This window comes from Bubalus bubalis, chromosome 3 (assembly GCF_019923935.1).
Source record: "Bubalus bubalis isolate 160015118507 breed Murrah chromosome 3, NDDB_SH_1, whole genome shotgun sequence".
Taxonomy (NCBI): domain Eukaryota; kingdom Metazoa; phylum Chordata; class Mammalia; order Artiodactyla; family Bovidae; genus Bubalus; species Bubalus bubalis.
This window is the reverse complement of record NC_059159.1, coordinates 164,458,659-164,470,970: the sequence shown is the minus strand read 5'-3', so window position 1 is coordinate 164,470,970 and position 12,312 is coordinate 164,458,659. Positions and strand designations below refer to the sequence as shown.

Genomic DNA, 12,312 nt, shown 5'->3' with positions numbered 1-12,312 from the left:
TAAAAGAAGATCATAATAATAAGCATTTCAGCTCATCAGAAAGATAATAATTCTAAATTTGTATGCTTTTACTATTGCTTCAAAATACATAAAGGAGAAAATGACAGAACTAAAACGAGAAATTGATAAATTTACAGTCATAACAGGAATTTTAACCCACTTCTTTTAGTAACTGATGTGGAAAAAAATCAGCAAAGACAGAATATGTGAACAACAAAAGTAGCGAACTTGACCTAAACCTGACATATACAAAGAACCCTACACCCATCTACTACAGATCTTTTCAAGCACAAACAAAACATTTATAAAAATTGACATTATGCCGGGCCATCAAAGGACTGAAAGGATGCAAAATACATTGGACAAAAAATGACTAAAATCCCCAATACTTAGAAATTAAGAAATATACTTCCAAATAACCAATGAATTCAACAAGAAATTACTTGAAAATTAGAAAATATTTTGAACTGAATGATAAAAAAAAAAAAAAAAAAACTACACATCAAATATAAGGCTTCTGGATTCTGGCAGTCGTGTCTGCTTCATGATAAACCACTGCACTGCACGTCATTTGGAGGACACTTTCTGTCTGTGTGCTAACTTTCATAATAAAGAGTTTCATTTTGTTTTGTTAAAAAAAAAAAAAAAACATAAAGGGCTTCCCTGGTGGTCTAGAGGTTAAGGTTCTGTGCTTCCATTGCAGGGGGCAAGGGTTTGACCCCTGGTCAGGGAACTAAGATCCCACAGGCCATGCATGGCATAGCAAAAAAAGAAAGAAAAAGAACATAAAAAGCAGAATTGGGAAAGAGAACAAAGGGCTGTTGACAGGCCAGAAACTCTGAGAGTTTCTGAACGCTCCCAAGCAAATGGTCTCCAACCGACAGGAAAGCCAATAAAGGCTGAGGACCCTGACCAGCAAATGACAAGCTTCTGAGACATGGTTAACGGGTTTCCCAGCCAAGCCCAGGGACTACTGCGGGCTCAGGGCAGCAGGGTGAGCCAGGGGCAGCTGGCAGGGCCATGTTGCAGGCCTCCAGTTCAGGGCCTGACTTCTCATTGCCCAACACATCATCCTCCTGGCATCTGTTCCCAAGCTTCATTCTCACTATGGAAATGGACTTTTTATCTCTGTAGCTTCTAATGTGAGGCCGAGAAAGGAGAGGGACAAGCCCCTGCTAACATGGTACTGGCACAACAAACACAGAAAAACAAAGAAGATGCCCAGTAGGTTAATGACATTCCTAAGTCTACTCTGCCTTCAGAACCACATCTTTCTGACTTTGTCCCTCTGGTGAACCAAAGATTCTGGTCGCTTCCTCTAGAGCTGACACGCAAAGCCGCTACCCACAGCTTTTATCCTGCAGGTTCATTTGGGGATAACAGTTCTAAAGAGAGGTGGGCTGTGTCTTGTGTCACCCAATGTTCACAGTTCCCTGCAGCCCTCAAAACATGTCCAGACTGCCTATCAGCTCCTGGCTCAGACACCCTGGAGGAAAGGCAACCTGTTCTCTTCCATGACCACTCACCACATTCAGCTCCTGGACCGAATCCCAGGTAGGTTAATTATCTGTTGCCTCAGGCCAGCTAATAAGTTGGTATTCTTTCAAGAAGATACTCTTTAGATATTTATCAAACCTTTTTATGAACTTGGGTTTATATTTTCTATATAAATTGTGCCTAAAATTCATGTAGAAACTCAGGAAATCCAAGATAGTCAAATAATCTTGAAAAAGAAGAAAAAAGTTGAAAGATTCACACTTCCCAATTTCAAAACTTACTACAAAGCAACAGTAATCAAGATAGTGTGATACTGGCATAAAAATTTTGTTGTTCACTCACTAAATCTTGTTGGACTGTGCAACCCCATGGACTACAGCACACCAGGCTCCTCTGTCCTTCACTGTCTCCCGGAGTTTGCTCAAACTCATGTCCATTGAGTCAGTGATGCTATCTAACCATCTCATCCTCTGTTGCTCCTTTCTCCTTTTGCCTTCAATCTTTCCCAGCATCCTTCCAATGAACAGACAGACAGATCAATGGAAAAGAATTAAAAGTCTGAAAAGAAACTCATGTATGTATGGTCAATTAATTTTCAACATAGGTGCCAAGAGCATCCAATGACAATATAATGGCATTTTCAGCAAATGATCCCAAGACAACTGGAAACCATATACAGACGAATTAAGTTGGATCCTTTCCTCACACCATATACAAAAATTAACTCAAAATCTTCTTTAAAAAATACTTTTTAAACTCAAACTCAAAGACCAAAATCTAAGAGCCAAAACTATAAGACACTTAGAAGAAAACAGAATTAAATCTCTGTGATCTTGGATATGACAGTAGATGCTGAGATTTGACACCAAAAGTACAAGTAACAAAATGTAAAATGGATTAACTGGACTTCATCAAAATGAAAAACATTTGTGCTTCAAAGAAAACTAGCAAGAAAGTGGGTCAAAAAACCCACAGATTGAAAAAAATATTTGTAAATAATTTATGATAAGGGACTAGTATCTAGCATATACAAAGAACTCTCGGTGGTAGTAGTGTGCTCATTCAAGTCATGTCTGACTCTTTGTGACCCCACAGACTGTAATCTGCCAGGCTCCTCTGTCCATGGGATTTTCTAGGCAAGAATACTGGAGTGAGTTGCCACTTCCTTCTCCAGGGGATCTTTCTGACCCAGAGATTGAACCCACATCTCCTGCTTGGCAGGCAGACTCTTTACCACTGAGCCCTTGCAACTTAATAAAAAACAAATAGTCCTGGAATCAGGGCTTCCCTCATAGCTCAGTTGGTAAAGAATCTGCCTACAATGCAGGAGACCCCAGTTGGATTCCCGGGTCCGGAAGATCCACTGGAGAAGGGATAGGCTACCCACTCCAGTATTCATGGCTTTCCTTGTGGCTCAGCTGGTAAAGAATTTGCCTGCAATGAGGGAGACCTGGGTTCAATCCCTGTGTTGGGAAGATCCTGTGGAAAAGGGAAAGGCTACGCACTCCAGTATTCTGGCCTGGAGATTTCCAAGGACTGTATAGTCCATGGGGTCACAAAGAGTCAGACACAACTGAGTGACTTTCACTTTCAGTCCTGAAATTGGCTATTTAAGTTAATTTTAAATTAAATGGGCAAATAATCTGAATAAACTTTCACAAATATATAATTAGCCCATAAGCATATGAAAGATGCTCAATAGCACTGGTCCTCAGAGAAATGCAAGTCAAAACCTTAATGAGATACCACTTCACATGTACTAGGATGGCTAGAACCAAAAAGTCAGACAATAACAAGTGTTGGTGAGACTGTGGAGAAATAAAAACCTCAGCCTTGCCAATGGAAATGTAAAATGGTACAACCACTCTGGAAGAGAGTTTGATAGCTTCTCAAACAGTTAAACACAGAGTTGCCATTTGACCTAGCAATTCTTGCTGTTGTTGTTGTTCAGTCAACCAGTCATGTCCAACTCTTTGCAACCCCATGGACTGCAGCACACCATGCCCCCCTGTCCCTCACCATCTCCCAGAGTTTGCCCAAATTCATGTTCATTGCATTGGTGATGCTGTCCAGCCATCTCATCCTCTGACACCCTCTTCTCCTCCCCTCGATCTTTCCCAGCATCAAGGACTTTTCCAATGAGTCATCTGTTCACATTAGGTGACCAAAATACTGGAGCTTCAGCTTCAGCCCTTCCAGTGAATATTCAGAGTTGATCTCCCTTAAGATTGATTGACTTGTTTGATCTCCTTGCTGTCCAAGGGACTCTTAGGAGTCTTCTCCAGCACCACAGTTTGAAGGCATCAATTCTTTGGCATTCTGCCTTCTTTATGGTCCAGCTCTCACAACCATATGTGACCACTGGGAAGAGCATAGCCTTGACTATATGGGCCTTTGTCGGCAGAGGAATGTCTCTGATTCTCAACACACTGTCTAGGTTTGTCATCGCTTTCCTGCCAAGAAGCAATCGTCTTCTGATTTCATGGCTGCAGTCATCATCCACAGTGATTTTGGAGCCCAAGAAGAAGAAATCTGTCATTGTTTTCACCTTTTCCCCTTTTTTTTGCCATGAAGTAATGGAGCCGGATGCCATGATCCTAGTTTTTTTTTAATATTTAGCCTTAAGGCAGCTCTTTCACTCTCCTCCTTCACCCTCATCAAGAGGTTCTTTAGTTCCTCTTCGCTTTCTGCCATTAGAGTGGTATCATCCACATATCTGAGGTTGTTGATGTTTCTCCCGCCTATCTTGATTCCAGCTTGTAACTCATCCAGCCCAGCATTTCCCATGATGAGCTCAGCATATCGGTTAAATAAACAGGGTGACGGCAGACATCCCAGTCATACTCCTTTCTCAATCTTGAACCAATCAGTTGTTCCATACAAGGTTCCAGACAACTGCTGCTTCTTGACCTGCATACAGTTTTCTCGGGTAAGATGGTCTGGTATTCCCATCTCTCTAAGAGCTTTCCACAGCTTGTCATGATCTACACAGTCAAAGGCTTTAGTGTAGCCGATGAAACAGAGATAGATATTTTTCTGAAATTCCTTTGCTTTTTCCGTAATCCAGCGAATGTTGGCAATTTGATCTCTAGTTCCTCTTCCTTTTCTAAAACCAGCTTGGACATCTACAGCTCTTGGTTTGCATACAGTTGAAGCATAGCATGCAAGATTTTAAGCATGACCTTAGCATGGGAGATGAGTGCAATTGTCTGCTGGTTAGAACATTCTTTGGTACCACCCTTCTTGGGAATTGGATTGACCTTTTCCAGTACTGTGGCCACTACTGGGTCTTCTTCCAGATTTGCTGACATAATGAGTGCAAAACCTTTATTTATGCCCTTTAGGGACATAAATAGTTCTGCTGGAATTTCACCACAACCACTAGATTTATGGGAAGTTCCCCTGGAGAAGGAAATGGCAGCCCACTCAAGTATTCTTGCCTGGAGAAACCCATGGACAGAGGAACCTGGCAAGCTATAGTCCAAGGGATTGCAAGAGTCTCACACGACTTAGCACTATCTTTACTAGCTTTATTAACAGCTGCTTCTTAAGGTCCACTTGACTTCACAGTCTAGAATGTCTGGCTCTAGGTGACTAACCACACCATTGTAGTAATCTGGTTCATTAAGATCTTTTTTTATACAGTTCTTCCATGTATTCTTTCCTTCTCTTCTTGATCTCTTCAGCACCTACTAGGTGCCTTTTTTATCCTTTATCCTTTATTGTGACCATTTTGGGGCAGAAAGCTCCCTTGATGTTTCCAATTTTCCTGAAGAGATCTCTAATCTTTCCCCTTTTGGTGTTTTCTTCTATTATTAAACATCATTCACTGAAGAAGGCCTTCTTGTCCCTTCTAGCAATTCTATTCCAAGGTATATATGCAAGAGAATTGAAAATATTTGTCCACACAAAAACTTGTGTATGAATGTTTGTAGCAGAGCAGTATTCGTAATAGACGAAAGACAGAAGCCATCTAAATGTCCATTGGTGAGTGCATAAACAAAATGTGGTATATCCAGACAATGGAATATTACCAGCCATAAAAAGTCAGTGAAGTGTTGATACATGCTACAACATGGATGAACCTTGAAGACCGTATGCTAAGTGAAAGAAGCCATTCACAAAAGACCACACGTTACATGATTCCATTTACATGAAATATCCCAAATAAGCAAATCTATAGAGACAGAAAATAAATTAGTGATTGCTTAGAGTTGAGGGACAGAGGGGACTGGGAACTGGGGGGTAATAAACTAGGGCTTCCTTGGTGGCTCAGACAGTAAAGAATCCACCTACAATGCGGGAGACCTGGGTTCCACCCCTGGGTTGGGAAGATCCCCCGGAGAAGGGAACGGCTACCCACTCCAGTATTCTGGCCTGGAGAATTCCATGGACAGGAGAGCCTGGCAGACTACAGTCCATGGGATCACAAAGAGTTGGTCACAACTGAGTGACTTTCACTTTCAAACTAACAGGTATAGTGTTTCTTTCTGAAGTGATAAAAATGGTCTGAAATTGACTGTGGTGATGGTTACACAACTCTGAGAATACGCTGAAAACCACTTAATTGTATACTTTAAATGAATGAATTGTACGTGTGTAAATTATATCTCAATAAAGCTATTTTTTAAAGCCAGCAAATATACTAATAAAATTAAAATATATAATCCTGAAGGGGAAAAATCTTATGTGTACCAGTAATGGCTTCTTCAAATTATACCATTTCTCATAAGTAAAAATCCCTCTGGAGTTGTTAGGTTCAAACCCTAGTTTACTTACTCCTCTCCCCTGAAGCCAGGCCACCTCCTACAAGGCAACTTAAAGCATGGCCAATTAACATTACTTGAAGGTGCCCTTAGTGGGAGACAAAGGTTTGTACTCATGCACACAAACACATACATACAAATGCATAAACCACAACATATTCCATACAGTATTCTCCCTGAAAGGAATTCTGGAAATTTACCTCCCTTTAACTGTTTGTGCTCAGGAAAACTACCAGCTAGGCAGTAGCTTCATCTGGTTCCACCCTGGCAAAGCCCGCAGCTGAAGGCCAGGAGCTACCTGCCATGCTGGGGAAAAGCCAGGAAATTGAGGAAAGTTTAGCAAAGACCTTCATTTTAAGGGAGTCCACGGTGGCTATCAAAACTGACTCTGAATCTATAGCTTCCAAACTCGGCTGATTATCAAAATACTACTTCTGTGACTTCTTGACTCTACCCCAAACCTGTTAAACCAGGATCTTCAGGAGACGATTCTAGGAATCTGTAGGTTTTTTTGCTTTTGTTTTTTACTATTTATTTATTTGGCTGCACCAGGTATTAATTGCAGCATTCAGGATCTTTGCTGCAGCCTGTGAGATATTTTTGTTTGTTTTTTTCATTGCAGTACGTGAGATCTAGTTCCCTGACCAGCGATCGAACCTGGGGCTGGCACAACGGGAGCATGAAATCTTAGCCACTGGACCACCAGGGAAGTCCCCAGGAATCTGTCTATTTAACAGGCTCTCCAGGTGCTTCTAATTATTGGCCACATTTGATAACCTCTGATAAGACTCCTCATTCACAAGCAGACGAGCAAAGGTCATTCAGTGCACAAAGAAAACCAGCAGCCTGGAAGAGGGCTGATTTTGTCAAGGAAACAGAGTTAATGCAGGAAACCAGAGGAAACTTTTCCAGTGTCTGTCCTCAGAGAGAGTTGAGAGGAGGCTACATACACGGAGCAAGAGGCTCCCCACCCCACCAGGTTCCTGCCCGCCTGCTGCACACTCAGGGCACAGTCACTGGTTCACATAGCAACCTTCCCTGATACCCACCCACCCCAGCCTGGAGGTGTGGCTGGGCAGGGCGTCCACTCCCTGCTGGGCTGGACTCTCCCCAGTTTCCCAGATCTAGCAAGGAGATTACTTCAACAGAGGAATACAGGCTGATACAAGGAAATAGTCCCACCACACTAGTAAGGAAATGAAATGAGTTACAAAGCTGTACATACAATAGGATCTCAATTTTGTTAAAGTCAGGCAGGCACACACACAGAGAAATAAGTCTGGAAGGATATAAACCATGTTAACAATGGCTTTCTCTGGGGAGTCAGATTACAGGGGATTTTCACTTTCTTCTTCTCACTGTGTTCAACAATTAATACATCTTACCGTGATAATAAGGAGGAAAAACAATGAAACATATTTTTTACTTTTTAATCAGGATACAGCTAAGGTACCAAGGCCTCTGCCACCACACCTCTCTGCCACTCTTTCCTGACCACCCCAGCCCTACCAACTCAGATCATCCCAGAAGCCTCCCTTGTCTGGTACAGCCCCACATCCCCATGGGGTTCACGAGAATTGCCTCTAACAGTTGGGAGGCTTAAATGAGATGATACAGGGAAAGCACTTGGCATGTGGCATGGCGAAAGACAAACATGCAACAAACAGTGGCAAGTTAATTCCTCTTATTGTTAGCCTCTACCAACTGGACCCGTGAATTCCAAGATGCCAGATCACAGGTCATATCTAGGGGCCAAGCCACTGCTTTTCCATCACTCCTTCTGCCCCTAGAGAAGAGGCAGGTTGTGAACACCCAAGTGTACTGATAGAGGTAAGCCTCTGAATAGGAGAGCCAGAACCCCAGGGAGGGTATAACTCCTTCGGTGCTCTGTCTTTGAAATGTGTGCAAAGTCCACTTACGTTGCAATAACTATTTCATCCTTCATAAAGAAAATTGTATAAAAGTTGTTTTGTACATGTACATGTATGGCTGAATCCCCTCACTGTTCACCTGAAACTCCCACAACATTGTTAATCAGCTATATCCCAATACAAAATGTTTTTGATGTTAAAAAAATCTGTTTTGAAGTGTTTTTGTTGTTGTTGTTTTAATGTTCTAGACATGGCATCTCAGAAGGCTTGAGCTTAGGCACCAAATGGCTCACTGGGAGACTTTCGTCTCTATATCTCAAGTCTTCAGGGAGGAGATATAACTCCCTCCCCACAGAGTTGCAGAACCAGTGAGGAGACAAGGGCTGCGAAGGGCTGCATCCTAGGCCAGGGCTAATTATCTTCACTTCGGGGACTTGGGAGGCCGGCTTTGCCCAGACCATTGGGAAGGTTGCTGCCCCACTGTTACTGGGGGAACTCAGCTGTGCTATCTAGGGGTTTGGAAGCAGGTGCCTACTGCCCACTTCTTTCTACCTCCAGTCCCCAGGGCAGCCCTGTGAACCTTCAGAGAGCCAGGTAACTCCTGGAGGAGAGAATCCTTCCACCCCTGCTGAGGGTCAGGTGTCCACGGGAGCCACCACACTGCTGTGCCCAAGGGGAGCCCACAAGAAGCCAAGGCCCCCTGGGCTGACCTGGCACCTGTCTTGTCCCTGAGCCAAAGGAAAGAGGACCCAGATCTCAAGATGTAGTAACAAGACCTTGATTTAACCCTGAGCAGCTTGCTAATGGGAAACTCAGCAGTGGCAGACCGAATCTCTCAAGTATTAACTGGGCATGATTATTCCAGCCAAGAGAGCCAGCAGCAACTACCCTTGACACCAATGGCCAAGCAGCAGGTGGTGTCCAGAGGCTTGCTCGGGCTGAGCCTCTGCCTTGAGCCCCTCCTGGATGACCATGGGAGTCAGGTGCTCCCGGCCTCACCTACCCCCGAGGGAGCTGCCCTCTCTGGGTATGCAGGCAGAACCAAGCCACCCCGGGCGGCGCACTTACCAAAGGTGGTGAGATAGAAGGACAAGCCCGGCTGGGCGCGCCGGCTCCCGAGGGAGACGCGGTGCAGGGAGCGCTCCATGGCCACGGCTCCGCTCCGGCCGTGCCAGGGCGAGGGCGCCTGTAACTCGAGGCGTCTGTGTTGCTCCCAGTAACCGAGGCAGCAGGTTCACCCGCCCCCGCGCCAGTGTCTCCGCCGCCAGGCGGGAGGCCGGGTGCAGCGCATGTTTGAACCGGCGGCGCGCCGGGTTCTGATTGGCCCGCGCGGGTTTGAATGGGGATATTTCCACCTGACCGAGCCGCCGCGGGCAGAGGGGAAGGAGGCGACCGCGGGCCCTCTGCAACAGCAGCACGGCGGCCAGGACAGGCCAGGGACCGCAATCCACGGGCGACCCTACCGGGGGATCGGGGCTCTCGGGCCCGGGCTGGGCTGCAAGTACTAGCCCTATGCCGGGCCCGCGACTCCTGACTTGCCCACGCCTGGCACCCTCAGGCCAGCAATTAGCCCTGTTCAACATGCTTTGAAGTTCAGACCAGTAATCACCCTCCCTAAGCAAGGACAGAGGAGCACCTCCTAGCCCAATGCAGTGGGAGTTGGGAAAATGTTCTGCACTCTTGGATCCCTGACCCCCCACACCACCACCAGCAGCAGCAGCCAGGCTGCAGGCCCCTTCCCTGACCCCGGCCCCTCCATCTCTTTCTTGAGCCTTCTCTTGGGTGGGAGCAGCCTGGCACAGGTCCAGACCAGAGCAGCTTCCTCCAGCCAGCCTCATGGCCCACCATCTGCAGCCTGGTGCCAGGGGACAGGAGGACAGACCCCTAGCACCTGAGAGGAAGAAAAGCACAGTATAGTGCGTGGAGAGGTGTGGATGTGCCCAGTAGTATCCGATTCTTTGGGACCCCAAGAACTAGCCTGCCGGGCTCCTCTGTCTATGAGATTTTCCAGGCCAGAATACTGGAGTGGGTGCCATTTCCTACTCTAGGGGATCTTCTTGACTTAGGGATTGAACCCACGTCTCCTGCATTGGCAGGCGGATTCTTTACCACTGCGAAGCCCATGTAGAGGGATAGGCCCTTCCAATCTCCCAAGTGGTGGGAGGAAGCAGAGCTGGAAAGAGGGACAGCCCCTGTGCTGTTTTGTCGGCAAACATTCATGGGATGCCTCTGGGAGCAGTTTCACACCAAGACATCTGCTTTGCAACCCTCTGACTGTTGCTGCTGAGGGAGGGAAAGCTGCTGGTCTTATGTAAATCTAAAAATGGGGAGTGTTGGAAGTTGCCAAATGGATATTTGTGACTCATTGAGCCACTCAAGACAAGATGGGGGGATGCAAGAGAGAAAGTGGAGAAAAAAGCTTTATGTATTGAGGACCTAGTGCCAGTGGCTGAGCTGTGCAATTTACAGCCATCTTCTTGGTTAATCTTTACCAGTAACTCTAGGAAGTATTAGCTCCAATTCACCAGGGCTAAATCTGAATCTCACACAGAGAGAACAGGTGACTTGTCCAGGGTTGGCAGAGCTGAAAGTTGAGCCCAGCCCTGTCTGCCCCAAGGACCACCCTCCTTCTGTTCTTCCTTGGCCTCCATGCCTGCCCCATGACCAATGGCAAGTGAAGGTTGCAGACCTGCCTTCTTGAGGCAGGCAAGGAAACTAGATGCCACAGGGCCAACTGGCCACCAGCGGGGAGGAGAAACTGGAGAAGAGCCCAGAAATCTACAAACTAGTGGTCAACTGCAAATGACTCACGTAACAGCCAGCGGATCGTTTGAATCCTGGCACATTGTAAAGCCCTTTCTCCTCTTTCTCCACACCCACTTGTTGAGCACTGCCCATAGCAGGGACAAGCCTGCTTCCCTGGCCCCAGCCCAATGGTAGACAGACTTACCTGCACCCTGGACTTGAGTGGGCCTGATCCTTCTCCTGGCTGGGGAAGTCTGAGTCCAGGCATCCTTTCTGGCCAGGGAGGTATCCTGGCTCTGCCACTCCATGCAGCCAGGGAAAATAGGCAAGTTTAGGCTCAAGCCATAGAATGCAGACAAGACTCTGAGGCTGAAAGTGCTGAAGACCTGTGGAAGCAAGATGGGAGCATGACACGCCTGAGGATGCCTCCAAGAGAGGGGTTCACCCCAGTAGGAATTAGAAAGTATGGTATTCCACAGCCTGGGGAAAGGGAAGTCCATGAAGGGAAAAGTGATGAGCCCAGGTGACAGTGGCCCCTTCAAAGCTCTGCCAGGGACCACTTGCACTAGGGAAGACCACCTTGAACTCAGGAAGCTGTGAGCAACCAGCAGATGCACATTCTATTCTGGTCCATTGACCTGTTTGTCTTCTTTCTACATTATTTTAGGACTATTTAACATCTGTTAAGTCCTGCATGCGTGCGTGCGTGCTAAGTCACTTCAGTTGTGTCCAACTCTACGAGACCCTATGGACTGCAGCCCACCAGGCTCTTCTATCTGTGGGGATTATCCAGGCAAGAATACTAGAGTGGGTTGCCATGCCCTCCTCCAGGGCATCTTCCCGACCCAGGGATCAAACCCACATTTCATGTCTCCTGCATTGGCAGGTGGGTTCTTTACCACTAGCACTACCTGGAAAGCCCCAGTCAGTCCTAGCCCCCTCTATTATTATTTTTCCAAATTGTTTTGGATATCAGACCAGGTGATATCTTAGAGGTACTAAGGTACAGCCAGCAGGAGGGCTGGGCAGACTTACATTATCCGTATGTGGCCTGGGGGAGAAAAGACTGAGGCCCACACGGGGCCCTTCACCCCCACTGGGGTCAAGGTCCCGCTGCCTTGCAGGTTCCCTCATGAGTCCTTCTGCCGCATCAGCAGCTAACCTGTTCAGCTGGGAGACCCCAGTGCCACTCTGTCCTGTGGTGGCACCACCTCTACCACCCTCACCACCAAATGTTAGATCCCTTTCTTTAGTAGAGCAATGAAGCTTCCTTCTCTTAAAGGGGAAGGTTGCTCTTTTCTCAGGAGGGGGAGGACAGAAGTGAGCGGAGCCTGGGCAGCGGCACTGCAAGAGACACTGGCCCTTTAACCCACACTGCCGGTGACAGGGAACATCCAGAAAGGGTTGCCGTTTATGGCCCTGCTTTCTCCAAA

The 12,312-nt window shown here is 46.5% G+C and overlaps 1 protein-coding gene across 6 annotated transcripts in view; it reads right to left on the bottom strand.

Moving 5' to 3' along the window:
• RGS3 (regulator of G protein signaling 3) overlaps positions 1–12,069 on the bottom strand; it is a 142,609-nt gene extending 130,540 nt beyond the window's left edge. The window contains exons 1-2 of one of the 6 annotated variants that reach the window (XM_044940486.1): positions 11,915–12,069; positions 11,085–11,265 (exon numbers count right to left, since the gene is read on the bottom strand). In XM_044940486.1, coding sequence (XP_044796421.1) covers positions 11,085–11,265; positions 11,915–12,013 — 280 coding nt within the window. In that variant the 5' untranslated portion in view covers positions 12,014–12,069. Of the gene's footprint in view, positions 1–9,202; positions 9,408–11,084; positions 11,266–11,914 lie in introns of those variants that run through there. The other 5 variants (XM_044940487.1, XM_044940485.1, XM_044940483.1 and 2 more) reach the window with 5 other exon arrangements.
• Between the last annotated feature and the right edge of the window lie 243 nt (positions 12,070–12,312).